The sequence below is a fragment of the Myotis lucifugus genome, unplaced genomic scaffold, assembly GCF_000147115.1.
Source record: "Myotis lucifugus unplaced genomic scaffold, Myoluc2.0 scaffold_200, whole genome shotgun sequence".
In the NCBI taxonomy this organism is placed as follows: Eukaryota; Metazoa; Chordata; class Mammalia; order Chiroptera; family Vespertilionidae; genus Myotis; species Myotis lucifugus.
Window position 1 is genome coordinate 162,733 of NW_005871248.1, and position 26,631 is coordinate 189,363.

At 37.3% G+C, this 26,631-nt stretch overlaps 1 protein-coding gene across 2 annotated transcripts in view; it reads right to left on the reverse strand.

Annotated features, from left to right (window-relative positions):
* ROCK1 (Rho associated coiled-coil containing protein kinase 1) overlaps positions 1 to 26,631 on the reverse strand; it is a 130,490-nt gene that overhangs the window by 55,302 nt on the left and 48,557 nt on the right. The window contains exons 7-15 of one of the 2 annotated variants that reach the window (XM_006097388.2): positions 24,478 to 24,622; positions 23,781 to 23,919; positions 22,454 to 22,545; positions 19,494 to 19,653; positions 15,490 to 15,550; positions 10,152 to 10,240; positions 7,636 to 7,684; positions 2,639 to 2,774; positions 37 to 128 (exon numbers count right to left, since the gene is read on the reverse strand). In XM_006097388.2, coding sequence (XP_006097450.1) covers positions 37 to 128; positions 2,639 to 2,774; positions 7,636 to 7,684; positions 10,152 to 10,240; positions 15,490 to 15,550; positions 19,494 to 19,653; positions 22,454 to 22,545; positions 23,781 to 23,919; positions 24,478 to 24,622 — 963 coding nt within the window. The remainder of the gene's footprint in view (positions 1 to 36; positions 129 to 2,638; positions 2,775 to 7,635; positions 7,685 to 10,151; positions 10,241 to 15,489; positions 15,551 to 19,493; positions 19,654 to 22,453; positions 22,546 to 23,780; positions 23,920 to 24,477; positions 24,623 to 26,631) is intronic. The other variant, XM_006097389.3, reaches the window with a different exon arrangement.

A 26,631-nucleotide genomic window follows, 5' to 3' on the forward strand; every position in this document is an offset into this window, starting at 1 on the left:
TCTAGTATTTTAATAAACTACGTTCCAAAAACGTACCTGCTTTTGTAATTGTGCCAGCTTCTCATTAGCAAGCTGTGAATTCTGACTTACTTTCTTTAAGTCTTCCAACTGATCCTTTAATGTAGAAACTAGTAAATGAAGGAATAAGATGTAGAAATCACAAAGTTTTTATGGAGGAGACATATAAACTCACTTAAACAAAATGAAATTTAATCTTAGGCCATAATAGTCAGCTACGGCAGATCCATTCCTAAAATGAAATTCCATCTTGGAGACATATAAACTCACTTAAACAAAATGAAATTTAATCTTAGGCCATAATAGTCAGCTACGGCAGATCCATTCCTAAAATGAAATTCCATCTTGGAAGTACTCTTTAACCCTTTTCGGTCCAACCTCGAGGCTGACTCGACAGACCAGGCGCAAAGAGCAGGTCCAATGTCGAGCAATAAGAACATTAAAAAGTTCAACATTCAATCCCGTCAATTAATTTGGACCAGACTGTTTGAATTCCAAAAATAACACTGGACCGCAAAGGGTTAAATTCATCAAAAAGTACAGCATCATTTTATAATATAGAATGCAAAAATAGATTTGTTTCTACTGTTATAATATTTCAAATTCTTTTATTCCTTTAATAAAATCAATCTATTAGTGAAATGTTATAGAGTTAGTTTTAATATAATTTATTTTGAATAGTTCAGTATTTTTAAAATGGTTCAAAACTCCAAAGGTACCAAATGGTATATAGTGTAGAATGAGTTTTCCTACCTCCACATTGTCTCCTAGTCCCTCTGATTCTCCTCCCCAGCCACAACTATTACTAATTTCTTTCATATCCTTCCTAAGATAATCTATGTATCCATATCCTAATATATAAAAACAAACATGTAATAACCCTGGTCAGTGTGGCTCAGTTGTTTGGAGCGTCATCCTATACGCTGAAAGGTCCAGGGATTCCTGGTCATGGCACATACCCAGGTTGGGTGTTCAATCCCCAGTTTAGTAGTGTATGGGAGGCAAACAATGGATGTTTCTCTCTCACATCAATGTTTCTCCCTCTTTTGCTCTCCCCCACCCCCCTCCCTATCCCCCAACCCCTCTCTCTTCCTTTCTCTCTCTAAAATCAATTTTTTAAAAAAAATATATTTTATTGATTTTTTACAGAAAGGAAGGGAGAGAGAGAGTTAGAAACATCGATGAGAGAGAAACATCGATCAGCTGCCTCCTGCACACCCCCTACTGGGGATGTGCCCGCAACCCAGGTACATGCCCTTGACTGGAATCGAACCTGGGACCTTTCAGTCCGTAGGCCGATGCTCTATCCACTGAGCCAAACCGGTTTCGGCTCTAAAATCAATTTAAGAAATTATTTAAAACACACACACATAATATATATACATATATACATACATACACACATACATTTAAGCTATTTAGACGAGCACCCCTGTTTTAGCACTGATCTTACTTTTTTTCCACTTAAAGATACGATTTAGAGATTTTCTATAACATATAAGGAAATACATTGTTCTTTTATAAGATGCATAGTATTCTATGATACAGCATACCAAAATTTATTATATTATTGATTACATTTATGTTGTTTATAATTTTGCCATTTAAAAAATTGCTACAATGAATAGCCTTGTTTATACATCAGTTTACATTGTGTAAGTGTGTATGTAAAAAAATTCTAAAAGAAAAATCACTGGATCAAAGCATGTAGAAAACTATTTTTTTTTAAAATTTATGTTCATTAATCCTTACCTGAGGATATTTTTTAGAGAGAATGGAAGGGAGGGGGAGAGACAGATAGAGAAACATCAATGTGAGAGAAACACATCCATTAGTTGCCTCCCACACATGCCCCAACCGAGCAGGGGATCAAACCTGCAAACAAGGTACATGCTCTTGACTGGAATCAAACCCAGGACCCTTTAGTCCTCGGGCCGACCAACACTCTAACCACTGAGCCAAACCAGCTAGGGCTAGAAAGCTATTTAGAAGCACTTACAACACTAACATTAAACATGAAATTCTAGTTTATGAGTTCTCTAAGGTAGCTGCTTGCTAGAAGTGCCTAGAGAGCTTAATAAAAATACTGATGCTCAGGCCACATGTCTAGATCAATTAAATTAGACTCTCTGGAGTTTAGGTATCAGTATTTTTTTAAAGCAGCGGTTCTCAACCTGTGGGTCGTGACCCCTTTGGGGGTCGAACGACCCTTTCACAGGGGTCGCCTAAAACACTAATTATATACTGTTTTTGTGATTAATCACTATGCTTTAATTATGTTCAATTTGTAACAATGAAATTGGGGGTCATCACAACATGAGGAACTGTATTAAAGGGTTGTGGCATTAGGAAGGTTGAGAACCACTGTTTTAAAGCTTTCTAAGAGATTCCAATATACACACAATGGTGAAAATCACTACTTTACCTAAAATATTACTACTGATCTTAATATGCTATATATTTTATCTTGAGATATGGGTATTTAGCTCATGAGGTATCATAGGATTATGACTTTAAAAATATATCAGAGGCACTAAAATTAAGAAAAGCTCATGACAAAGACCTCAAGGATAGTGTTAGACAGAAATTCCAGTGTTTTTCAAAAGAAGTAATAATTTACCTTCATTTTCTACATTTCTCCTCTTTTCATTTTCCTGTTCTGCTTTTCTTTGGTATTCATTAATTCTATGCTGTAGCAACATTTTCTCTTTCTCAATCTGAGACACGGTAGATTCTAGATTTCTCCTTTGATTCCCCTGAAATTATAATGACAAGAGTTATCATTGCAATACTCCTCATTTGAGAGAATACTGTTCTTAAAAACAAAACACAAAGACTTATGTAATTTTTGCTTCAAATATCAGATAGTACCTCCTAATGACAACTTTCTAGTAACAGAATTAGCTTGCCTTATAAGACAGTGAGAATCCTCTACTTGAACTAGATATGTAACATTTTCAAGGAGTTTTAAATCCATGCTTATAAAAAACCCATCAGGTTGAATCACTTTATTAGTTTAAGATAACCACAATGCATTATATTACCAACATTTTGATTTATTTACAATCCTACATTTAAGATATAAAATGTGAAAGGGATCAGGTAATAATTACATATTTGATAAATAAATGGTGTAAAGCTCAAATGGCACCAAATGCTACAGTATGTGCAGTAAATTAACCAGTCCCTGTATAGCTACCTTAATCCTTTCCCTATCTCAACAACTTACCTTTTGTAAGATTTTTTTTATGTATCTACTTACTAATGCATACTAAAAAGTAATGAAGGCCCGGCCAGCATAGCTCAGTGTTTGAGCATTGACCTATGAACCAGGAGGTCACAGTTCGAATCTCAGTCAGGGCACATGCCCAGATTGCGGGCTCAATCTCCAGTGTGAGTTGTGCAGGAGGCAGCCGATCAATGATTCTCTCTCATCATTGATGTTTCTATCTCTGTATCCCTCTCCCTTCCTCTCTGAAATCAATAAAAAATGTATTTAAAATAAAGTAATGGAGAAGATACCTATTTTAGAAAATGAAACCAAAGGGGAGAGGAAACTTAAAAACTTATCTTCTGTTTCTGAGTTACTATTATCAGCATATCCTGCTTTTGATGCTTCAATTTTTATTTTTTGTTTTATCCTCACATATTTTTTCTATTGACTTTTTAGAAAGTGGAAGGGAGACAGAAGGGGGAGAAAGAAACATTGACAAGAGATAGACACATTGATTGGTTGCCTCTAGCTCTCGCCCCAATAGGGCCAGGGATCGAACCTGCAACCAAAGCACATACCCTTGACCAGGAATTGAACCAGAGACCCTTTGGTCCATGGGCTGAAGCTCTAACCACTGAGTAAAACCAACCAGGGCTTCATTTTCTCCACCAGGTTAGGTAAGTTTTTTCAAATAGGTTTTCAAATTTCTTAGTCTCTCTCTTCTCCTTCCGACACCCCCATGATTGAATGTTAGTACTACGCTAAAGACCCAGAGGCGCCTTACACTATCTTCATTTTTTTAGATTTTTTATTTTATTTTTATATTTTATTGATTTTTTACAGAGAGGAAGGGAGAGAGATAGAGAGTTAGAAACATCGATCAGCTGCCTCCTGCACATCTCCTACTGGGGATGTGCCTGCAACCCAGGTACATGCCCTTGACGGGAATCGAACCTGGGACCTTTCAGTCCACAGGCCGACTCTCTATCCACTGAGCCAAACTGGTTACGGCTTTTGGATTTTTTAAAAATTTATTTTTTTGCTGCTCTGATTGGGTGTTTTTTGCTTCCTTATATCCAAATCTTTGATTTGATTCTCGGCTTCAACTACTCTACTGTTGCTGATTCTCTCTTATTCTTTATTTCAGTTAGTATATTCTTCATTCCTGACAGGTTTTTTGTTATGGTGTCCATATTCTTTTTCATGCTGTTAAATTTCTAAGTTCGTTGAGAATCCTTACAACTAGTGTTTTGAAGTCCATAAGTTTGGTACCTATATTTTCTTCTATGTAACTTATTGTTTTGGGTCTTATATTTAGGTGTTTGGTCCATTTTGAATTAATTTTTGTACATGGGGACAAACTGTAATCCAGTTTCATTCGTTTGCATGTGACTCTCCAGTTTTCTGGATCTTATTTAAGTCTTCTATTTAACAGGTGTCTTCTGTCACTGTTCTGGTGGGATTAAGAGGTACTGCCTCCTTTTCCACTTGATTTTTATTGACAGAGATTGAGGGGGCATGGTCCTCATTACTGCTGGGAGGAAATGGAATTCTGTTACACCACTAGGTCTCCACTGATAACACCATGGCTGGGAGCTGGGGGGCAGGCTCGTTATTTCAGTGTTGAAGGTTCAAACGCTACCTGACTTTTTCTGACACCACCCCAGCAGAGAGTGGGAGGGGTGCCTGTTGCTACTGAGTGGAAGTAAAAACCAAACTCCTCACATGGTTGCCAATGACTCTTAACTGGGGAAGCGGGAGGAAGGCTCGTCACTTCTCAGGGGATATGAAAGTCCTTCCATTGGATATTCTCTGACACCACTGTGCCAGAGGACTGAAAGTCTAGGCTTTTCACTCACCCTTTGCAGGTGAAAGTAAGGTTACATTTTTTATGTTGTGTTTGGCTGACACGAGCAATGATTATGTAAAAGTTTTCAGACTTGCTAGCCTGCCCTTTTCCTGGTCTGTTAGCTAGAGAGAGTGGCTTTTCTTATCTATGCTTGTTGGTTTTTCCAGATTGCTAACTTCTCCAGCAGCCAGTCTGGGATATGTGGAGCAAAAAGAAAACCCATAACATTTATTTCTGTGTAGTTTTTTGGAAACCAAATCCTCTAGCTGGTCTATATTCTCGTCACCATTCAGAATCATGTTTACATTTGTTTTATATTTAATGTCTAGGCTTTTAAGCTATACTGTGTAGGCGGAATAGTGGAAAGTGCTTTTACGCCATCTTTCTAGAAACAGAATAGCAATCCATTGTTTGCAGTTTCACTTTCCATGGTTTCAATTAACTGCAGTCAACTGAGGTCCAGAAATATTAAACTGAAAATTCCAGAAATAAACAATTTGTAAGTTTTAAACTGCACACCATTTTGATCAATGTGATGAAATCTCACACTGTCTGCTCTGTACTGCTCAGGATGTGAATCATTCCTTTGCCCAGAGTATCCATGCCATCTGTATATGCTCCCCATCTTGGTTACCAAACTGAATGTTACGGTATCACGGTGCTCATGTTCAAATAACCCTTATTTTACTTAATAATGGACCCAAAGCCCAAGAGTAGTGATGCTAGCAATTCAGATATGCCAAAGGGAAGTCATAAAAGGCTTCCTTTAAGTGAAAAGGCAAGCATATATAGGAAAAAAAATAGTATACATAGGGTTCAATACTATTGGGTGTTTTAGGCATCCACTAGGCCGTGGTTCTCAACCTTCTGGCCCTTTAAATACAGTTCCTGATGTTGTGACCCAACCATAAAATTATTTTCGTTGCTACTTCATAACTGTAATGTTGCTACTGTTATGAATCATAATGTAAATATCTGATATGCAGGATGGTCTTAGGCGACCCCTGTGAAAGGGTCGTTCAACCGCCAAAGGGGTCGTGACCCACAGGTTGAGAACCGCTGCACTAGGGGGTCTTGAAATATATTTCAGCCCTAGCTAGTTTGGCTCAGTGGATAGAGAGTTGGCCTGTGGACTGAAGGGTTCCGGGTTTGATTCTGGTCAAGGGCACATGGCGGGGTTTCGGGCTCGATCCCCAGTAGGGAGTGTGCAGGAGGCAGCCAATCAATAATTCTCTCTCATCATTGATGTTTTTCTCTCTCTCTCCCTCTCCCTTCCTCTCTGAAATTAATAAAAGTATATTAATCAATAAAACAAAAAAAGGAAAGATATTTCAGCAGATAAGGTGGGGACAAATGTATTCTAATATTATAATTAAGATTTCCCTTTCAACCTTGAATTTGGAAGGCTGAATAACTTGAATCTAGCACACTTGAATTTTATTTGTATTTTAGAAATGAAATAAAAAGTGGAAGATATGCAAAAAAGGATTTCTTAAATATTTAGAGTCAAATAAAAAGTACTAGGCTGGATATACAAAGACCAATGGCAAGTTGATAAAATATTATCTAAATCTCCTCAGATGACTATATGGATACCCAAAGCTACAAATGAACCTCCTCCCCCCCAAAAAAAACCCCACCACTGCCACTATTCCTTAAGAGAAAATTAAGACAACACAAAAACCATCAAAAAGATTACATCTAAAATGATAAAGGAAGTCATCAATGAGAGGAAGACTATACAGAGTATATTTCTTTTTAAGGGATCCTTCATACATGAGGTAAAAAGACATTTACAAGTTGAGCAAAAGGAAATGTATTACATATTCGCAAACAAACGTATGTATCATGAAATGTTTCACTGATAATAAAAACTGCTTGTTAGGTGACCATGGAAAACATACATAATTTAAAAATCAGCCCTGACCGGTTTGGCTCAGTGGATACAGCGTCGGCCTGCAGACTGAAGGGTTCCAGGTTCGATTCCGGTCAAGGGCATGTACCTTGGTTGCGGGCACATCCCCAGTGGGGGGAGTGCGGGAGGCAACTGATCGATGTTTCTCTCTCATCGATGTTTCTGACTCCCTGTCCCTCTCCCTTCCTCTCTGTGAAAAATCAATAAAATATATTTTTTAAAAATCAATGTATTTCCCACTTGAGCACATGAAATTATGTTAATGTCAGTCCTTTTAAAATTGTATTTTTTCCTCTTTCCTATTTGTTTCTTTCTGCTATGGCTGCAGATTCAATTTCTGATCTCTTGATTCTTTTGCTCCTTTCTCACTGAGTTTTAACTATTAAGAACAACTGAAGTAAAATTTTTGTGCTAAAACTTCAACACTGTTCTATAATAAAACTATACCAAAATAAACTAAAGTATAATCTAATCTGCATCACTTGAAACTGCAGCTCCAATGTGAGGCTTTCATCATAATTTTTTGTATTTCAACCTATAAAGTTCAAATGTAATTTTCTCAGAAAACAAAACAGTCTGAAAGAGTGGGGGAAACTCTCAAAAAAGAACACTTCTGATTAGAAAGCCAAAAGTACCTACCTCTTCATCCAATTCTTTCATTATTTTGTCTATTTTAATGTTTGAAGTTCTGTAAAAACAAAAGCAATGTATATTAAAAATATGCTTATTTTTTATTAACCTTGAGTAGAACCCTACATTTCTCACTTTTCCATTTAATTAAGATTTCTTAACTGTTTTTGTGCTGTGGATCTCTTTGGCAGTCTGGTGAAGCCTATTGCCTTTTTTCAGAATAATATTTTTAGCATAAAATAAAATACAGAGGATTAAAAAAAAGCCAATATATTGAAATACAGTCATAAACTTTAAAAAAAAATGTATGATTTAGTAACATGTGTGCTTCTTTGTTAACAAAGTAGTAATTCAAAGTAGTAGTGAGCACAAATGATATTTAGAGATAACAATTGTATTATAAGAAAATATTTGTAATTTCTATTGATAATAACAATTTCACAGCTACTGCAAATAATTGTGGTTTACTGCTGATGTTTATAAAGGAAATGCTGAATTTCACTTGTAAGTTAGAGAAAATATTCACTTTTTCTTATCCAAGTTTAAAGACCTTGAATTCCATCCATGTTGCTTATGTTATATTTGATACTAAATAAAAATTGGTCATTTATCCTTTAATACAAAATTAAGTAAATGAAGGGAAAGGTAGCATATAAAAATCAGTAATTATACTCACTAACAACTTGAGCAAAAATTTGAGGTAAACTAAAAGTATATTATCTCTATCACAATTCATTTTCTTTGGCTCTAAACATAATTCTGAGCTTCAAATTTGCATATACAATATTTTACACGAATATCCCCTCAAATACCTCATTCAGCATTTCCAGAACTTAACTGACTCCTTCCTTGCTCTACACCCTTACCCACGATACTAATCTGCTTCTTCTCTAAGTGTCCCTAAGGATACCACCTAGAAATCATCCTTGACTGATCTTCCTCCCGCATTCCCATTTAATTGAGTTAGTAAATGTCAGAGGCTGCCACTCTTTTAAAAAGAGTTCTTTTTAAAAAGGAAATTTGAACCCTGGCTGGTGTTCCCAGTGGTTAGAGCATCAGCCGCACACCAAAGGGTTCAATTAGGGTCATACCTGGGTTGCAGGTTCAATCCCTGGTTCTTGTGGAGCACATACAGGAGACAACCAATTAATCTGTCTCTTTTCACATGGATAGATGTTTTTCTCACTCTCAAAATCAAGGAAAAAATATCCTCTGATGAGGATTAACAACAACAACAAAAGTAAATTTGTTGTGTTTTTACTTCTATTTTTAAGTTGTTTTTTTGTTTTGTTTTTACTTCTTAGTTTAATAACTTTCAATGTTTTTCCATCACGTTTAGGATAAAAATTGCAAATTTCTTAGCTTGTCATAAACAAAGTCCTTCAAGATCTAGATTCTGTTGACCTTCCTAGCCTCAACCTAGGCACCCACACACCTCACATTTTCATGTGATTATTGGCCACTCTGGACATTCTTATTTCTTTCCCAAATTGATCCTCACCACTACCACTACCACTAGTTTGTCATTTGCCTTTTAATTTTGATGATAGTATTTTTTGGATGTAGGAACTTTTCAATATTTATGTATTAACATCTATTTATCCCCCACACCTGCCATTTCCATATTTTAAACTTAGAAATTCATTCCAAATCCCGGTATCATTTAATTATTTGCTTATATTCAAGTGCTTTTATAAAAAAAAAGTTTGTATTATAAGCTTTGCTATTTATTCTATCAGGAATGGTATGCAGTGAGAATTTTACTTGTTTTCTCTTAACCCCAGTCACAAAATTGCCAGTGGTACACCACTAGGTCTCCACTGATAACACCATGGCTGGGAGCTGGGGGGCAGGCTCGTTATTTCAGTGTTGAAGGTTCAAACGCTACCTGACTTTTTCTGACACCGTTCAGAAAACGGTGTCAGATAAAGTGTTGCATACTTTATCTCTATGTTACCTCTGTATTTCATTTATTTGATATATCCACTAAAAATATAAGAAAAGTTATTATTTGTAGTAACTCACCATTATGCTGATATTTAAAATAATCTTTCTACATTTTCATAAATATATACTGTTATCAAATTTAGACTCATAGGAAAAAATTCTGAATTACTGCTCTAAAAAATCACAGTGGAAAAAATAATGTCTGTATCAAAAATTTAATGAATTTTAATCTTTGACAACATTTACATCTTAGAAAGCATCTGATTTAATGTAAAATAATTTGCTCTTTCAGCTACCTAATTAAAATGAGAGAGAAAAGCAATAAATCAGGCACCAAGGGAATCAACACTATGTAGTTTTTTAATAAGACCACGAGAAGCAAATATAGTTTATATTCTGAGGAAAAGGCAACTATAACTAATGCCAACATACATATTACTTTCCAATTCTAACCAAGACATTCTTCATTGACTGTATATTAGCACCTTACTTCTACTTTCAAGTGTTTACAGAGTGCAAATTTTAAGTAAGCTTCAATATACAACTTTTAATGTAAGAAACATATAGTTTATTCTCACCTGCACTTCTGCTCCATTTCATCTTTTAATTGCATTTCATTATGCAGTTGTTCTTCCAGCTTATAAATTGTTTTTTGCAAACTCTCCTGCTTTAATTGAAAACAAAATAAAACTCATTCTACTAAGAGTATTCATAGAGATTTTTAAAATGGAACATTTATGTTACCATTTTACACTGTTTACTCCCCTCTCCCCCCCACACACCTACACATATGTAAGGCACTGTGGCAGGCATTAGTAAAAGAAAAACAAAAAAGATTTGGTCAACAGTTAAATAGTGGGGCATAGGAGAATGAGAGGGTGAAAAAGAACCTACAGTAAACCATGGACACATAAAAAATATTACAATATATTGTAGTAAGTAATAATAAAATTATATATAAAATGTTATCAAGGAGAGAAGAGGTCACATCCAATTCTTCCAGAGACCTACAAAATGAAAGATATTTACTAAGCAGAGAAGGTAATAGAAGGCAGGCATTTTAGCCTTCCAAAAGTAGAGAGGCAGGAGAAAATATGATATATTTGGGAAATAGAAAGAATTAAGTATATGCAGAGCACATAACATAACAGAGAATGAATCACCTAAAATTGAAAAAGTGAGTGGGACCATGATCCTTGTATGCAAAAGTAGGCATTTTGAAAAGGGAAATGACATAGTACTGGCATTTTAGAAAGATCACTTCAGTAATAGTAAGGTGAATAGATTAGAGGGTAGAAAAATTTTAGACAAAGCAACCAGTTCCAGTATTTTCAGGTCTGATATAAGGCAGAGGCTGTAGAAAGGAGAGGAGATAATGGATAACGGTGTCAATTGAAAGGCAGAATTTATAACCTAACAACTGATTAGAAATAAGAACAGACAGAGTACCATTACCAACGATAAGTAACGTAATAACAACTGCTGGGGAAGAAATGGAGAGAGAAGAACTGTGCGTTAAGCTTCGACCTAGGTTGAGGTGCCTAAGAGATGTGCAGGAAGAGAAGTCCAGTCAGAGAGAGAGAGGGAGAAGAAGAGAGAGGATTAAATAAGGCTGGAGCTCAGAGGAACAAGCTGAACATGTATGAGATTACCTGAAAATTAAAATGAACAGAGAGTCAAGATCAGAACCACCCTGAGAAACAGCCACACTAATAAAAGACAAACATGCAAATTGACCATACCTTCGCTATGCCTTAAGCCATGCCCACCAGTCAAATCAGAGCGACTATATGCAAATTAACCCAACCAAGATGGCGGCCGACAGCCACGGAGCTGGAGCAAGCAGGAAGCTTAGCTGCCCCAATGATGGAGGAAGCCAATCTTCCCAGCTGCTGCAGCCGGCTCTGAGCTCCACTCAAAGCAACAAAGTTTCAATTATAGAAGGTAAATAAACCCCAGATACCTGCTTTCAGCTGGCCGTGGCCACGGAGCTGGAGCAAGCAGGAGTGGGTTGCCCCTGGCGATGGAGGAAGGCAAGCTTCCCTCCCGCCTGCCCTGGCCTGCTCTGAGCTCTTCTCAAGGATACAAAGTTTCAATTATAGAAGGTAAATAAGCCCAGAATAAAAAAAGAAAAAGAAAAAAAGGAGAGACTGGGAGCTTCCATCGCCAGGGGGGCTTGGCCAGCCTGAAAATGGCCCTCAGCCCCTCACCCAGACTGGCCAGGGACCCCCCACCCTAAAGGGGGTGTGGCCAGCCTGAAAACAGCCATCAGCCCCTCACCCAGGCTGGCCAGGCACCCAAGCGGGACCCCCACCTTGATCCGGCACACCCTTCAGGGCAAACCAGCCAGCCCCCACCCACTCTATCCTATATAATAAAAGGGTAATATGCAAACTGACCCTAACAGCAGAATGACTGGGAATGACTGGTCACTATGACACACACTGACCACCAGGGGGCAGATGCTCAATGCAGAAGCTGCCCCCTGGTGGTCAGTGCACTCCCACAGGGGGAGCTCTGCTCAGTCACAAGCCAGGCTGATGGCTGCCAGTACAGCGTTGGTGGTGGGAGTCTCTCCCGCCTCCTCAGCAGCGCTAAGGATGTCCGATTGCAGCTTAGGCCTGCTCCCTGCTGGCAAATGGACATCCCCCGAGGGCTGCTGAGCTGCCAGAGGGATGTCTGACTGCCAGCTTGGGCCCGATCCCCCAAGGAGCGGGCCTAAGCCAGCAGGTGGACACCCTCCGAGGGGTCCCAGACTGCAAGAGGGCATAGGCCGGGCTGAGGAACACCCCCGAGTGCACAAATTTTTGTGCACCGGGCCTCTAGTTTAATAATAAAGGGGAGGGAGGGAAGAAGCAAAGGACATAGGGAAGAGCAAGAGAACCTGCAAAGTGGACTGAAAATAAAATCCAAAGAGGCAGGAAAAAAACAAAAAGAAAAGAAAGAATGGGAACATGAAAAAGTTATAAACTCTGCAAGTTCTAAGGAGAAGGAATTAGTACAAATATAGCAAAAAAGAAAAACAGATATGGAATGAAAATTATTCATTGTATTTGACCATCGCAAAGTTATTCATTAGCATTTCTGCTAGAAGGCTTTCAAGGAAGAGTTGAAAATTAATTGCCTTTCGTGTTTAGTTCTAGGCTAACAGAAATAGTAGACATGCCAATGTTTTCTTCTCCTCTGTGATCTCACCAGAGCAAAAGACGTGGCAGCCACTGAAAGAACGTATGGCAATCAGCACTGAGTAAGATCAGCCCCCCAAAACATGATTCCATTGAATATTCTTTGAAGTCCTGATGTACCACTAATCCTACAGATAAGTAATACACTGAGAAATGGGTTACAGAAGCTCCTTACTGTCACTTTCCCCAGGTTAAAGGTGTTTAAATGTTAAAGATTACACAGCTCTTTGTTAGCTATATAACTTAGCAAATAGCTCTACTAGGATGAAAATTTAAGAAAGATGACTCGAACAGTTAACAGGTGCTCACATAGTTCATTTCCCTTCTTCTCACTTTCCCTTCCCATCACATGTTCTCCTACAGTTAAGAGTTAATGTATCAAGGAGAAAGAGGAGAATTATATCAACTTATAAAAAAAATGATTGCTATCCACTCCCCTCCTCAGAATTATGTAGGCTATAGTACACAAAGAGTTCAAAAAATGCTCTAAGGGTGGCCAGATCATTATTTCTGATATTTATAAGAAAAGTCTGGTTTACCCAAAAGGACCTTCTCAAATGTAGCTAAGTAAGGTTTTTACTTTAACCTCTATCTCCAGAATATGAGCTATATGAAAACAGAAAGGACTCATACTGGAGGCAACCAAGTAATAGTTACTTCCAGTCATTTTCAGTGGACAAACCAGTAGTCATTCTCCATTTGCCCCTTCTCCCTTCTCTCATTGAAGATCCATCCTCTGTCCCTTTTTGCCTTGAAATCTACACACTGAATTACCTGGGTTTTTTCTGTTGCCCTATAATTTTAAGGTTATTTCAGTCTATGGGGAACACCAGCAGGAAATCAGAAGGTGGGAGAAATAAAGTACTATTCATTCTCCCCACACGCTTCTTAGATTACTGTGGTTCTAGCAGTGTTCTATATTCTATGTTTCTCTTTCATGATTCTACTAGAGGCCTGGTGCATGACATTCGTGCACTGAGAGGGAGGGTCCCTGAGCCCGGCCTGCGCCCTCTTGCAGTCCAGGACCCCTCGGGGGATGTCCAACTGCCGGCTTAAACTGTGGGGAGTGGGCCTAAACCAGCAGTCGGACCCGCTCTCCACAGTTTAAGCCGGCAGTCGGACATCCCCCAAGGGGTCCTTAGCACTGCTGCAGAGGCAGGAGAGGCTCCCGCCACAGCCACTGTGCTCACCAGCCATAAGCCTGGGTTCTGGCTGAGCGGCGCTCACCCTGTGAGAGCACACTGACCACCAGGGGACAGCTCCTATGTTGAGCGTCTGCCCTCTGGTGATCAGTGTGCATCATAGGGACCAGGTGTTCTGTCGTTCTGTCAATTTGCATATTAGGGTTTTATTATATAGGACTAGAGGTCCGGTGCATGACATTCGTGCACAGGTAGGGTCCCTAGGCCTTGTGGTGATCAGGGCTGATCAGGGCCTTCCTTCCCCCAGCTGCTGGCTGGGGCCTTCGTTCTGCGCTGCCCCCTAGTGGTCAGCACATGTCACAGCGAGTGGTCGAACTCCTGGTTGGTCGAACTCCCAAGCAGACAATTTGCATATTAGCCTTTTATTATTTAGGATGCTTTCTCAGTGCTGTGGTAACAAGATTTGTCTCTCTTTGGCCCTTCAGACTAGGGGCAATGGCATCTCATTGTTAATCATTGGGTGCTTTAGCACTCTTTATTTATTGCTCCTCTTGACTCTGCTTATACCACTGTTAATAGTCCCTTTATTAAACTACCTTCATTTAACAAATGAATAGACAAAATGTGGCTTATACATATCATAGAACATATTCAGCCTTAAAAATGAATAAAACTCTGTTACATGCTACAAAGGACCTGAGGACATTAGGCTAAGTGAAATAAACCAATCCCAAAAAGTTAAGTATTATATGATTCCACTTATATAAGGTACCTAACGTAGTCAAATTCATAGAGATAGAAAGTAGAATAATAATTAACTAGGGGCATAGAGAGGGGACAATGGGGAGTTTAAAGGGTAGAAAATTTAAGTCTGGGATGAAGAAAAGGTTATGAAGATGGATGGTGGTGATGGTTGCACAACAATGTGAAAGTGCTTAATGCCACTGAACTATACACTTAAAAACTGGTTAAAATGGTAAATTTTGTGTTATGTATATTACCACACAAAATTCTCTTCATGTAAATCTTTCGAATGTGCCATCTCTTTTCCTATTAAGACTCTTACCGATACATTGATTTATCATAAATTCTTAACTCCAAGGGATTAGGAAGACCACGAATGTCTATCTGTTTAGCAATTTATAGTTTATTAACTGCCTCCACAGGTAATAGCCCATTTGATATTTAGGCAAGAAATCAAACTAGAGAGTAGACAGTAAGTAAAAAGTGCTATAAAAATTTAAGTTCAGCCCTGGCTCATTTGGTTGGAGTGTTGTCCCACACACCCAAAGGTGGCAGATTCAATTCCCCGTCAGGGCACATACCAAGGTTGCAGGTTTGATCCCCAGTTTGGGTGTGTATGGGAGGCAACTAATGTTTCTTTCTTTCTCTCTCTCTCTCTCTCTCTCTCTCTCTCTCTCTCTCTCTCTCTCCCTCTAAAATATATGAAAAACATATCCTCAGGTGAGGATTTAAAAAAAAAAATTCAGTTCACTAACTACATATTCAGAATATGTTTACTTAATATCATGCACACAAAATACATTATCCACAAGGCAACTTTTTAAAAAGAGTAAGAAAATACCTACCAAGCTTTTATCCACATTGGAGCTAGTTCTGTTATCATTAGGATTTGCTGAAGTTAAGTATCTGAAGGAACAAAGATTTTAAAAGTAAACAAAACAAAAAATTCTTTAATGTCTAATAACAATTGATAACAAATACTACATGTTTATTTTTTATTCAGTATTGTATTTGCTGTGTGTGTGTGTGTGTGTGTGTGTGTGTGTGTGTGTGTGTGTACGTCAGAGAGGAATGGAGAGCGAGAGAAAGAAACATCAATGATGAGAGAGTCATTGATCGACTGCCTCCTGCACACCCCACATGGGATCAAGCCTGCAACCCGGGCAAGTGCCCTGACCGGAATTGAACCGAGACCTCCTGGTTCATAGGTTGATGCTCAACCACTGAGTCACGCCAGCTGGGCCTTGCTCTGCTTTTTAAAAATTGAGTACAGGGAAGGTACTAATGCTGCTGCTGCCACTGCCCCTGCTACTTCCTCTGCCATGCTACAAACACTATTATTAATACTTCTATCACCACCACTATAGCCACTGCCTTGGTTAATCAGGACAGCTTTCTCAAAAAGATTCTGAATAGCTATAGTCCTTATGGGACAGTATTAATGTACTAGATATTAATAGTAAAAAAATAGAAGGTAAACAAGTGTCTTTTAATTACTTTTAAACATATTTAACAGCCCTGGCCAGGTGGCTCAGGTGGTTGGAGTGTCATCTTGTAAACCAAAGGTTGCAAATTTGATTCCTGATCAAAGCACATACCTGGGTTGCTGGTTCAATCCCCAGTAGGGACACATACTGGAGGCAACCAATCAGTATTTCTCTCTCACATCGATGTTTCTCTCTCTTTCTCTCCCCCCTTCACTAAAGTCGCTAAAAGCAATAAAAATATATCCTTGGGTGAAGATTAAAAAAACACAAAAACAAACAAACAAAATATATTAATAGTGGTCTAAAACAGCAGGAAAATATGTCACTTCCTATGTTTTCCTTGAAAATTATTCCGATCAACTAGAGAATCAAATAATCAGGAGACAACAGGGACTATGCAGTAGATTGGTAGAGAAAAAGTCCCCTGTGAAAAATGACAAATTCTACATGTAGTACAATTTAATTCCATTGACTATTAAGTAATTCAGAAATTCAGTGTGAGATTCTGCATTATGTAAATAGAAGTATATAGCAATGCCAGTAAAATCTGAATTAGATAGGAGATAACACTTGTTGATCTCTAAGATGTCTTCTAAATTTAATATGCTATTAAATTTAATATGGTAAATTTTGTGTTATTATATACAAGCTGAAGTTGATATTTAGCTTTCTTCAAAATTAATAATGTTTCTTTGAATGCAGCACTGGAAATGTAAGAACACACCAGTATACATCCATTTATTCTTCTACTTCTTGCCTTATTTTCTTTTTCAAGTTTTTTTTGCATATTATATTGTTGCTTTTATAAAGAATCTGGTCATTTAGGTAACTTTTTGTGAAAGAGATGGTAGATGAAATGTAGCTAAAAAAGTTTAAGGCTATTTTTAAATCATTTTAAATTTAAATATACTTTAGCAATAAAGATCTCTGCCCTTAATAATTAAAAGTATGTTTAGGTTTCAGAAGCAAGAATTTCAGAAGTTTGCTATTTTATGCCAATAATTCAAAATTATATTTACATATTATATATTACATTAAGGCTAGTCAATAAGCAATCATCCCCTTGACCACTCACATAATACATAATTACCAAAAAATGCTATGTCACTCAATAAGGTAATGCTACTTAAGACCAGAGTTCAATTTCTACTTTTCAGAACCTCGGAAGTTAGTTTGGGATATGTAACATATGAATACAAGGAAAAACCAGAGAACATAATCAAGTGCATGACAACACTGTACAATGATTATCTAACTCAAAATTAGATAGTATAATGTTTATCTAATTCAAAATTAGCATTGTATAAACCTAAATAAAGTAATTAACTGCTATTATATAAGAAAATCCAAAAAACATGGAGTCATTGACATCAACATCTTGAGTGTTTCAGACACTAAGCCAGAGAATAATTTATAAAACTGCAAAAAATAAAAATTGAAAGGATACTTCAGCATAAACCACTTTAAAGCTTCTCTGAGTATTTATTTCAGTATAAAAGAGCTATAGTATTATACTCATGGAGGCTTAGGAGGGAAAAAGAATTAAAACATGGAACTTTTCTAAGGGCCAAAACTCAAGTTCTACTTACCTGGTTGGTGATGCAACAAAAAGTATTCAATACTGTTTAACATTTGGGTTATTGGAAAAAATTTCATAAGCCAGGATTAAATTGCCTTCTTGTTTCCTAAACTTTACCTGAATTAGCACTTATTAAAAAAGTTGACTAAAATGACAAGACACTTCACTTTAAAATAAGGTTAGCTTCTAATAAACTCAAATTTAGTAATTACTCCAAGCAATTAAAATACCTAATACCACCCTAATGGAGTATCATTTAATTAAAAAAATATATTTTTAAACATAAATTTAATAAATAGATTTAACACACCTAGTAAATGTTGCCATATAGCTCACTGTATATTGGTACAGTACTTTGTTCAGATTTCTACTGTGTAGCACTTACCAACCTATATTATACAATCTTATCCATATCCTCACTAGGATGTTAGCATCTCAAGAGAAGGTACTATATCTTATTCATCCTCTCCCTATACCTTGATGCTTAGTACATACCTGACAAAGAGTAAGTTGTCAAACATGTCTGTTGAATGAATGAATGAATAAATGCTCAGCAAAGTGAAATGATGTTAAATGTTTAACTTATATTTCAAGTCCATTTTAAAACACTAAAGCTAACGTTAGCTCATACTATCCTATATAATAAAAGGGTAATATGCAAATCGATCATATGGCAGAACAACCGGTCACTATGATGCACACTGACCACCAGGGGGCGGACACCAGGAGCTGCACCCTGGTGGTCAGTGTGCTCCCACAGGGGGAGTGCCACTCAGCCAGAAGCCCAGAAGCCAGGCTCACAGCTGGCGAGCACAGTGGTGGTAGCAGAAGCCTCTCCTGCCTCCCGGGAGCACTAAGCAGAGAGCGGGCTTAGGGCCTAAGCCAGTGGTCGGCAAACTGCGGCCCCTTCAGTGTGGTTCTTTCACAAAATACCACGTGCAGGCACACACATACAGTGCAATTGAAACTTCATGGCCACACCCAAGGGGCCAAAGAGCCACATGTGGCTTGCGAGCCACAGTCTGCCGACCAATGGCCTAAGCCATCAGTCGGACATCCCCTGAGGGCTCCCAGGCTGAGGGACCCCCTGAGTGAACAAATCTCGTGCACCGGGCCTCTAGTTAATAATAAACACTGACTGCTTACTCCATGTAAAGCACTGTTCTAAGTGTATTGCTGTGTTTTGGTTTACTTAACCTTTACAACAACCCTATGAGACTAGTGCTATCATTATTATCATAATCATCATCCCTATTTTTGAAAAAATGGAGGCATAAAAGGTCAAAGTCACTAGCTTAAAGTCACAGGGTCATACATGTTGTAAGATATTATGAATTCATATAGTGGTTTTTGGAAGGAATCATAATTTCAAAGAACTAAAAATTATAGGCCTTTGGTAGTATCAATATAGTGATGATAATGCTAGAAAACTGTATGTTGTTCTAAAATGTTATTATAAAACCAGAACTCCTTGGATAATAATATTAACCATAATATTAGTATTAAAAGAAGCTTTTAACCTATTAATTGCTAAACTTGAAGATATAGAGTATATCATTCAAAAAGGAATTTCTATAAAACAATATCCTGAACATGGATGAGTCTGAAATTAAATATGAAATACTAGAAAAATCATGCATTGCTAAAAATGATATATTATTTTAATGACATTTTATCTCTTTATATACCATTAAATCTATTTTAAAGTTTTTCAGATAGTTTTTAGATACCCTAAGGAAAAAAATACACACAAATTAGTGCCTATCCCTAAAATCATACTTACCTACGATTGCTATAATATGTAAATCCTACAAAAGGTAATTGATTGCCAACAAAAGCTTTTGGTATAGGGAATGTTTCCTCATCTCCTTTATCTTCTTCCAAGTCATCAAAGTTACTTGTATCAATGTCACTACTTAAGTCAGGTACAACTGGTGCTACAGCTAAAAAATAAAAATAAAATTAGCAAAATTTAACTGCCAACTAGTTGTTGATTCCCTACATTTCTAGTCTATATAATACTAAATAGTGAAAATCTTTAAGTGGTACATGGTATTCCAGAAAACCAAAGGCTTTGGAGTCATACAGACTTAGATATGAATCCTGGCATTGTCATTCACTAGTGTGACCTACAGCCTAGTTATTTAGGTATTTTCAAATTTCCTGCTTTCTGTCTTTAATCCCACTCCTGTCATTTCTTTATTTCTAATTCAAATTATTAGGAAAAAGTAACTTTATAAACTTAATACTGTGTACCTATAAATTAAGAGTGAATAAGATCAGAAAGCTCATAGATATCTGCGAAAAATCAAGCTAACTTGTACCCTGCTCCTACACCACCAAGGAACAGATGGTAAAGACTATCTTATAACTTACATTTAAGTGGTAAAACTATCAAAAGAACTATTATTTTCAAAAGTTAAGCAATTTTGCCAACAAAAATTAGAAAGCTGAAAACAATTAAAACTGTTATATAATTTTTAAAAACTTAGCAGGTCAGAAAGATCAGTTCAGAATAAAAGTATTCTTGGTATTTTAGAGGTGGGAAGTGAAAGGGGTAGGAAGAAGGAAAGAGAAGAAAAGAACAATTAAAGTCTACATACTTTAATTTTTCTTTATTTTTTTAAATAACCACAAAATAGGCATTATTAGGATTAGAAAAAACTATTAAAATGTTTGCAAGTAGGTTAAAGCTAAGTATATGATAGCAAAACCATAGATAACATTAGAGAGCTTTAAAAGATATAGAAATGATAATACTAACAGAATTATATAATTACAGAAATTCTTTAAATATAAAATTCTTTTGATTTAAAAGTCAATGAAGTAATTCACTTTACCAGTTTTCATAACTATAAACAATTATACTAAAGTGGTACAACAATATTATAAAAGCCATTGACTTGGACCCCCCAATTCCACTAGACTGAGCTACACAGGTAAAGAACGTTTGCTGATCACTCCTGTTTTCCTAGTGCCTGAAATAAAATAGTGCTCAGCACACAGATGTTCAATATTTGTTGATTAGATTACCTCCCCTTCTAATTAATGATCAGCTTTTCAATACACAAAGGGAAATGATGTCCTCCTTACTTTTTAGAGTCATTTATTGTGTGGTTATTCTAGTTATTAATGCATTGTTTCACTTTGAAAAGGAATTTAAAGCAATACAAAAGACACTTTGTATTTCTCCACTCCCCTTTTAAATTTTCTTAAGATTTATAAACACATTTGTATGTTTTCAGCCTTCTTAAACATTACTAAGTGTAACTTGAATAAAAACATAGAGCTTTTCAATGCAACCATTCATCACCTCGCTCGCTGCTCATCTCTCTGTCTTGCAAGTTTCTCATGCAACATGAAGGCAACAACCATGTCACATTTACTTGTGAGGAGGAGGAAGTTTCTTACTTCCCAGTGTATAAGTATTAATAAGTTCTCTCAAGGTCAAGCTGCTACTGTAGCTTGTCCAGATAACAGGTCATTCAATGTCATTCTGTCTAGCGGTGTAATTTCTTAATTTCCACAAGAATTTATTTCTCCTTTTCTCTTCTCAGTCAATTTTATAGCTTAATTTAATACATACATAGTACTCAAACACAATATAACTATTTCTTTTAAAATACTTGATAACTAAAATACTTCACTAATTTTGGCAAATATACACAATCTATTTCTTCAAATTTAGTAAGATTTTTCTCCCCTGAAAGTCTCAAATAGATAGGCAGTCCTTAAGACAAATACCTAATTTGTAACTGTTCCTAAAATCACACAGCTGAGTTCATTTCCATTATTACTGTTCCTTGTTATTACTATGGTAGGAATGAGGGGCTGGTATATAATATCATTTCTTTGACAAATCAAAGGGAAGAAAGTTCCTGAGACTTAAACAGGGGAAAGATAAATTCTTGGCCTCCCAAATCCACAAAGATGATGGGAACTTTGGTGCCATTATCATTTTGATTGAGCTATGTTGAACTAGGTTTTCTGTGAATCATCATAAAGTTTTAACTTTTTTTAAAAATAGGGAAATGTCCTAAACTGACTGAAAATGAACTTCTTGCATACTACATATTTTTATTTGTGAATTGCAAGCTTCAAGCCTACTGGCATCAAGTATATCATAATTTCTACTAACATCTATATGATAAAAGGCCTGTGGTTGTGACGCCATAACGGTGTCATGACCACAACCAGTCACCAGGAGGAGTCAGTCTGGGTCCTGAGTCCCCCCCCAGTGTGGTGGGAGTCAGTCTGGGTCCTGCTGGCGCAGCAGGTCTGGGTCTTGCGCGATATCACACGCTGGGAATCTAGTATATTAATAATAGAACCTTATATTTTATGTTAGGTTTAAGTAAAAATAAGAGAATACCTTGTATTTTCACAAGAAATATATTTAAATTTAATTAACCTTTTTTTTATTGACTCTCCCACAATGAGATATTAATGTCTAAAACAAAGAGCAATTCAACTAAGTTCAAAATCAAATTGTGACTGCTGAGCCCAACTCCATTACATGTATATATTTCATTTTGTTATCTTGAGTGTAATGTAAAAGAAGTAACAGTGCAATTTTCCCAATACTATCAAATATTCTCTCTTTATCTAAGTTAGGACAATACCCATATTGCATCTGTGTATTTTAGATTTTCATTAGCTATACACAATATATTAGCAAGGCAGTTTGAACAGACTACACTACTTTCAAGTATTCACTGTGATATGCAAGAAAAATTAACTTACTGTCTCGAAGTGTTTCCCAAGCCCACTGATCATTTTTGAAGAAGAGATGTCGTTTGATTTCTTCTACACCATTTCGCCCTAATCTCACCTCTCTGAATAAAGAAGGAAGGAGAAAAGTTATTAATAATTTAAGATATTATCATCTGTCTAGAATTTTTTGTGGGCATAATGCCAAATCTGTGCAGGATAAATATAGGTCTAAGTCACCCTAAAATTATACTGACTGTCAGCATAATTTTCAGCTTAAATAAAAAAGTTGAAGGCTGAGAATACTAAAAAATTTTTTAAAGAAAACAACACATATTTGTTGATACTACATGATTTCACCCTGCTTCATAAGTGTAATAAATAAAACAGTAAATTTTCTTGATAGCTTTTTAAAACAGTGGTAGTTATACATTTTTTGCAACCAACAACTTTACTTCACACCAGAAGCTAACAAAAATTCAGAAAGGCATTTTAAATTTAAAATTTCCGTTTTATAATCTATTAACTATTTCTGACCAATCAAAAACCAATAATAATTAATTATTGACATTACTGTGACACTTAAAGCTTTACTGAGACAAGTTAATGATTCTGGCCTCTTCAGTGAACACATAATGTTTAAAGATGTGCCTTTAGCTGATTTTAAAAGGAACGCAGCAACTTTTTTTTTCTCCAGTAGTGTACTTATAAACAATAAGAATACCCTGAGTTCCAATTTTTTCAGGAGTTAAAAGGTAAATTGTTTTAGATATATGATACTTTTTAAAGAAGTTTTCAATGACTCTCTCAGACTGAACTAGGGAACCTCGCCATGATTCTATGGCACACACTATTAATTCAGAGTACCTATCTCTCTGTATAGTAAGTGTCTCATTTGCTTGTCTATTTCCCCCAAAGGACTATGAAGTAGTGGAGAGCAGCGGCTGTGTATCTTGTTCATTTCTATACCCCAAGCACCTAACACACAGCACAACACCTATATTTACATAAAGATGCACTTTATTTCAGAGATGTTAACATGTTTTAAAAAATCTCAGACTCAATAAAATTACCATCATTTTTATACTTAACCCAGTTAAAAATTTAACAATGAAATACAAAGAATCATCTGGTCTAGCCATTAGAAAAGAATTGTATTTCAGTTTCTTAGGTAAAGAAAGTAAGTTGAGACCCAGAAAAGGCATCCAGAAAATCATAAAATTATATTAGGTTTCATTGTCATGAATTATTTTGGGAATGGTAGCATTTTTATTCCAATACTTGAAAATAGGTACTCAGATACAGACCTTTAAAACTGAGCAGCAAAGTAAGAAGTAAAATCAATGTTAAGATTATTTACCTATCAGTAAGGAAGGCACAAATAAGATTTTTTGCTTCTTTTGATATATCATTATCATCAGGGAAGGTAAGTGAATTTTTATGGTTCATAATCTTACTGTAAGTTCCAACCAGAGAATCTGCATAAAAAGGTGTATCACCTGAAAAATTGACAAGGAAAATAAAAGCACAATAAGACACATTAAAAAGAAATCAGTTTCAAAGGAAGACTCAATGTTACCTGTTTAAAGATTACTAAATATATATAAACTAAAAACATACACTTTATATATAAAAAGAAATACATAAAATTGCTTTCATCTTCTAAATCAGCGGTTCTCAACCTGTGGGTCGCGACCCCTTTGGGGGTCGAACGACCCTTTCACAGGGGTTGCCTAAGACCATTGGAAAACACATATATAATTACATATTGTTTTTGTGATTAATCACTATGGTTTAATTATGTTCAATTTTTAACAATGAAATTGGGGGTCACCACAACATGAGGAACTGTGTTAAAGGGTCTCGGCATTAGGAAGGTTGAGAACCACTGTTCTAAATAGTTTTTAAAAACACACACAAAGGTTTGGATCACTTTGTTTCCTATAAACAAAATCAACACTGCTTAATGTAGTAAGTACTGTAATAGAAGAAAACTAAGTGGTAAATATTGGGATAAACAACTATTTCAGAGGTACACAAAATTCTCCTTTACTTACCTACAAGCATTTCATACAAAAATACCCCAACTGACCACCAGTCACATTCTCGTCCATAATAACCATCACCACCTTGAGATTTTAATACTTCAGGGGAAATATAATCAGGTGTTCCAACGGCTGTGTCACATCGTACCATACCTTCCTAAAATGAATTGCAGGTCAAATTTTGATTAGGATATAAGTCTCAATTATTTAAAATGACATATAATCTGTAGACTCAAAATTGTTGGGCTATAAAATAGCATATCAAAATGTAATGAAAATTTAACAAAAATTAACAAATACCTTAATCATATATACTTATTATGTAAACAGTTTATTCGTACGTGTGTATACATAAGTGATTTTTATTTTGTGATAATACTCACGAGACACAGTGCCAACATTTATTATTTCCCCAGTTGTGCCAATATAATAATCCCATCTTAACCACAGAGAGGAAGTATATAAACTAACGCAAATAGACTGAGGGGCCAAAAATATGAATCATTTGATAATATATAAATGCTAATTTAATTATTTTTACTAAAATAGCTGTTCAAGGACAGGAGAGCTCTGGAAGAGGTTAACGGGGGAGGAAGGGGAACCTATGTAATACTTTCAACAACAAAGATTTAAAAAATAAAATAAAATAGCTGTTCAATTTAACAATGCTTGAAACTGAAGAAAACATAAGAATTGAGTATCCTAATAAAAGACAAAAAGGGTAATTGACCGTACCTTCGCTACGCTTCCCATAGGCTAATCAGGGCGATATGCAAATTAACCACCAACAAAGATGGCGGCCGGCAGCCACGCAGCTGAAGCAAGCAGGAGGCTTGCTTGCTCCAGTGATGGAGGAAGCCAAGGTTCCCCGCCTGCCACGGCCCGGCTCTGAGCTCCGAAAGCAACAAAGTTTCAATTATAGAAGCTAAACAAACCCCAGATACGTGCTTTCAGCAGGCCGTGGCCTTAGAGCTGGAGCCGGCTCTCAGCTCCAGTGACGGCAACAAAGTTTCAATTATAGAAGGTAAATCAATTCCAGAATTAAAAAAAAAAAAAAAGAAAAAAAGGAGAGGCTGGGAGCTTCAGTCACCTGCCAGCCTGAAAACGGCCCTCAGCCCCTCACCCAGACTGGCCAGGCACCCCAGTGGGGACCCCCACCCTGAAGGGGGTGTGACCAGCTGCAAACAGCCATCAGCCCCTCACCCAGGCTGGCCAGGCACCCAAGCGGGACCCCCACCCTGATCCGGGACACCCTTCAGGGCAAACCAGCCGGCCTCCACCCATGCACCAGGCCTCTATCCTATATAGTAAAAGGGTAATATGCAAACTGACCCTAACAGCAGAAAGACTGGGAATGACTGGTCACTATGACACACACTGACCACCAGGGGGCAGACACTCAATGCAGGAGCTGCCCTCTGGTGGTCAGTGCGCTCCCACATGGGGGAGCTCTGCTCAGTCACAAGCCAGGCTGATGGCTGCCAGTACAGCAGTGGTGGTGGGAGCCTCTCCTGCCTCCTCAGCAGCGCTAAGGATGTCTGACTGCAGCTTAGGTCTGCTCCCTGCTGGCAAGTGGACATCCCCCGAGGGCTCCCGGGCTGCCAGAGGGATGTGTGATTCCCATCTTAGGCCCAATCCCCCGGGGAGCAGGCCTAAGCCAGCAGGTGGTCATCCCCTGAGGGGTCCCAGACTGCGAGAGGGCACAGGCCAGGCTGAGGGAACCCTCCCCCACCGAGTGCACAGATTTTTGTGCACTGGGTCTCTAGAACAAATATAAAATGGGAAAGCAAGGAAAAAGGGCATAATAGTGTTAAGCACAGTGAAAATCTAATAGGCATTTTAACTGTCAAGAACAAACAACTATACATACCTGTTATTTATTTTAGCTGGTATTAATGCAATAGAATTATAATTAAACTAGTGGCCCGGTGCATAAAATTCATGCATGGAAAGGGGGTGTCCCTCAGCGTGGCCTGCACCCTCTCCAATCTGGAACCCCTTGGGGATGTCCAACTGCCGGTTTAGGATTGGGCCTAAACTGGCAGTTGGACATCCCTCTCGCAATCTGGAACCACTGGCTTCTAACCGCTCACCTGCCTGCCTGCCTAGTTGCCCCTAACCACTCTGCCTGCCGGCCTGCTCGCTCCCAACTGGCCCCCCAAACTG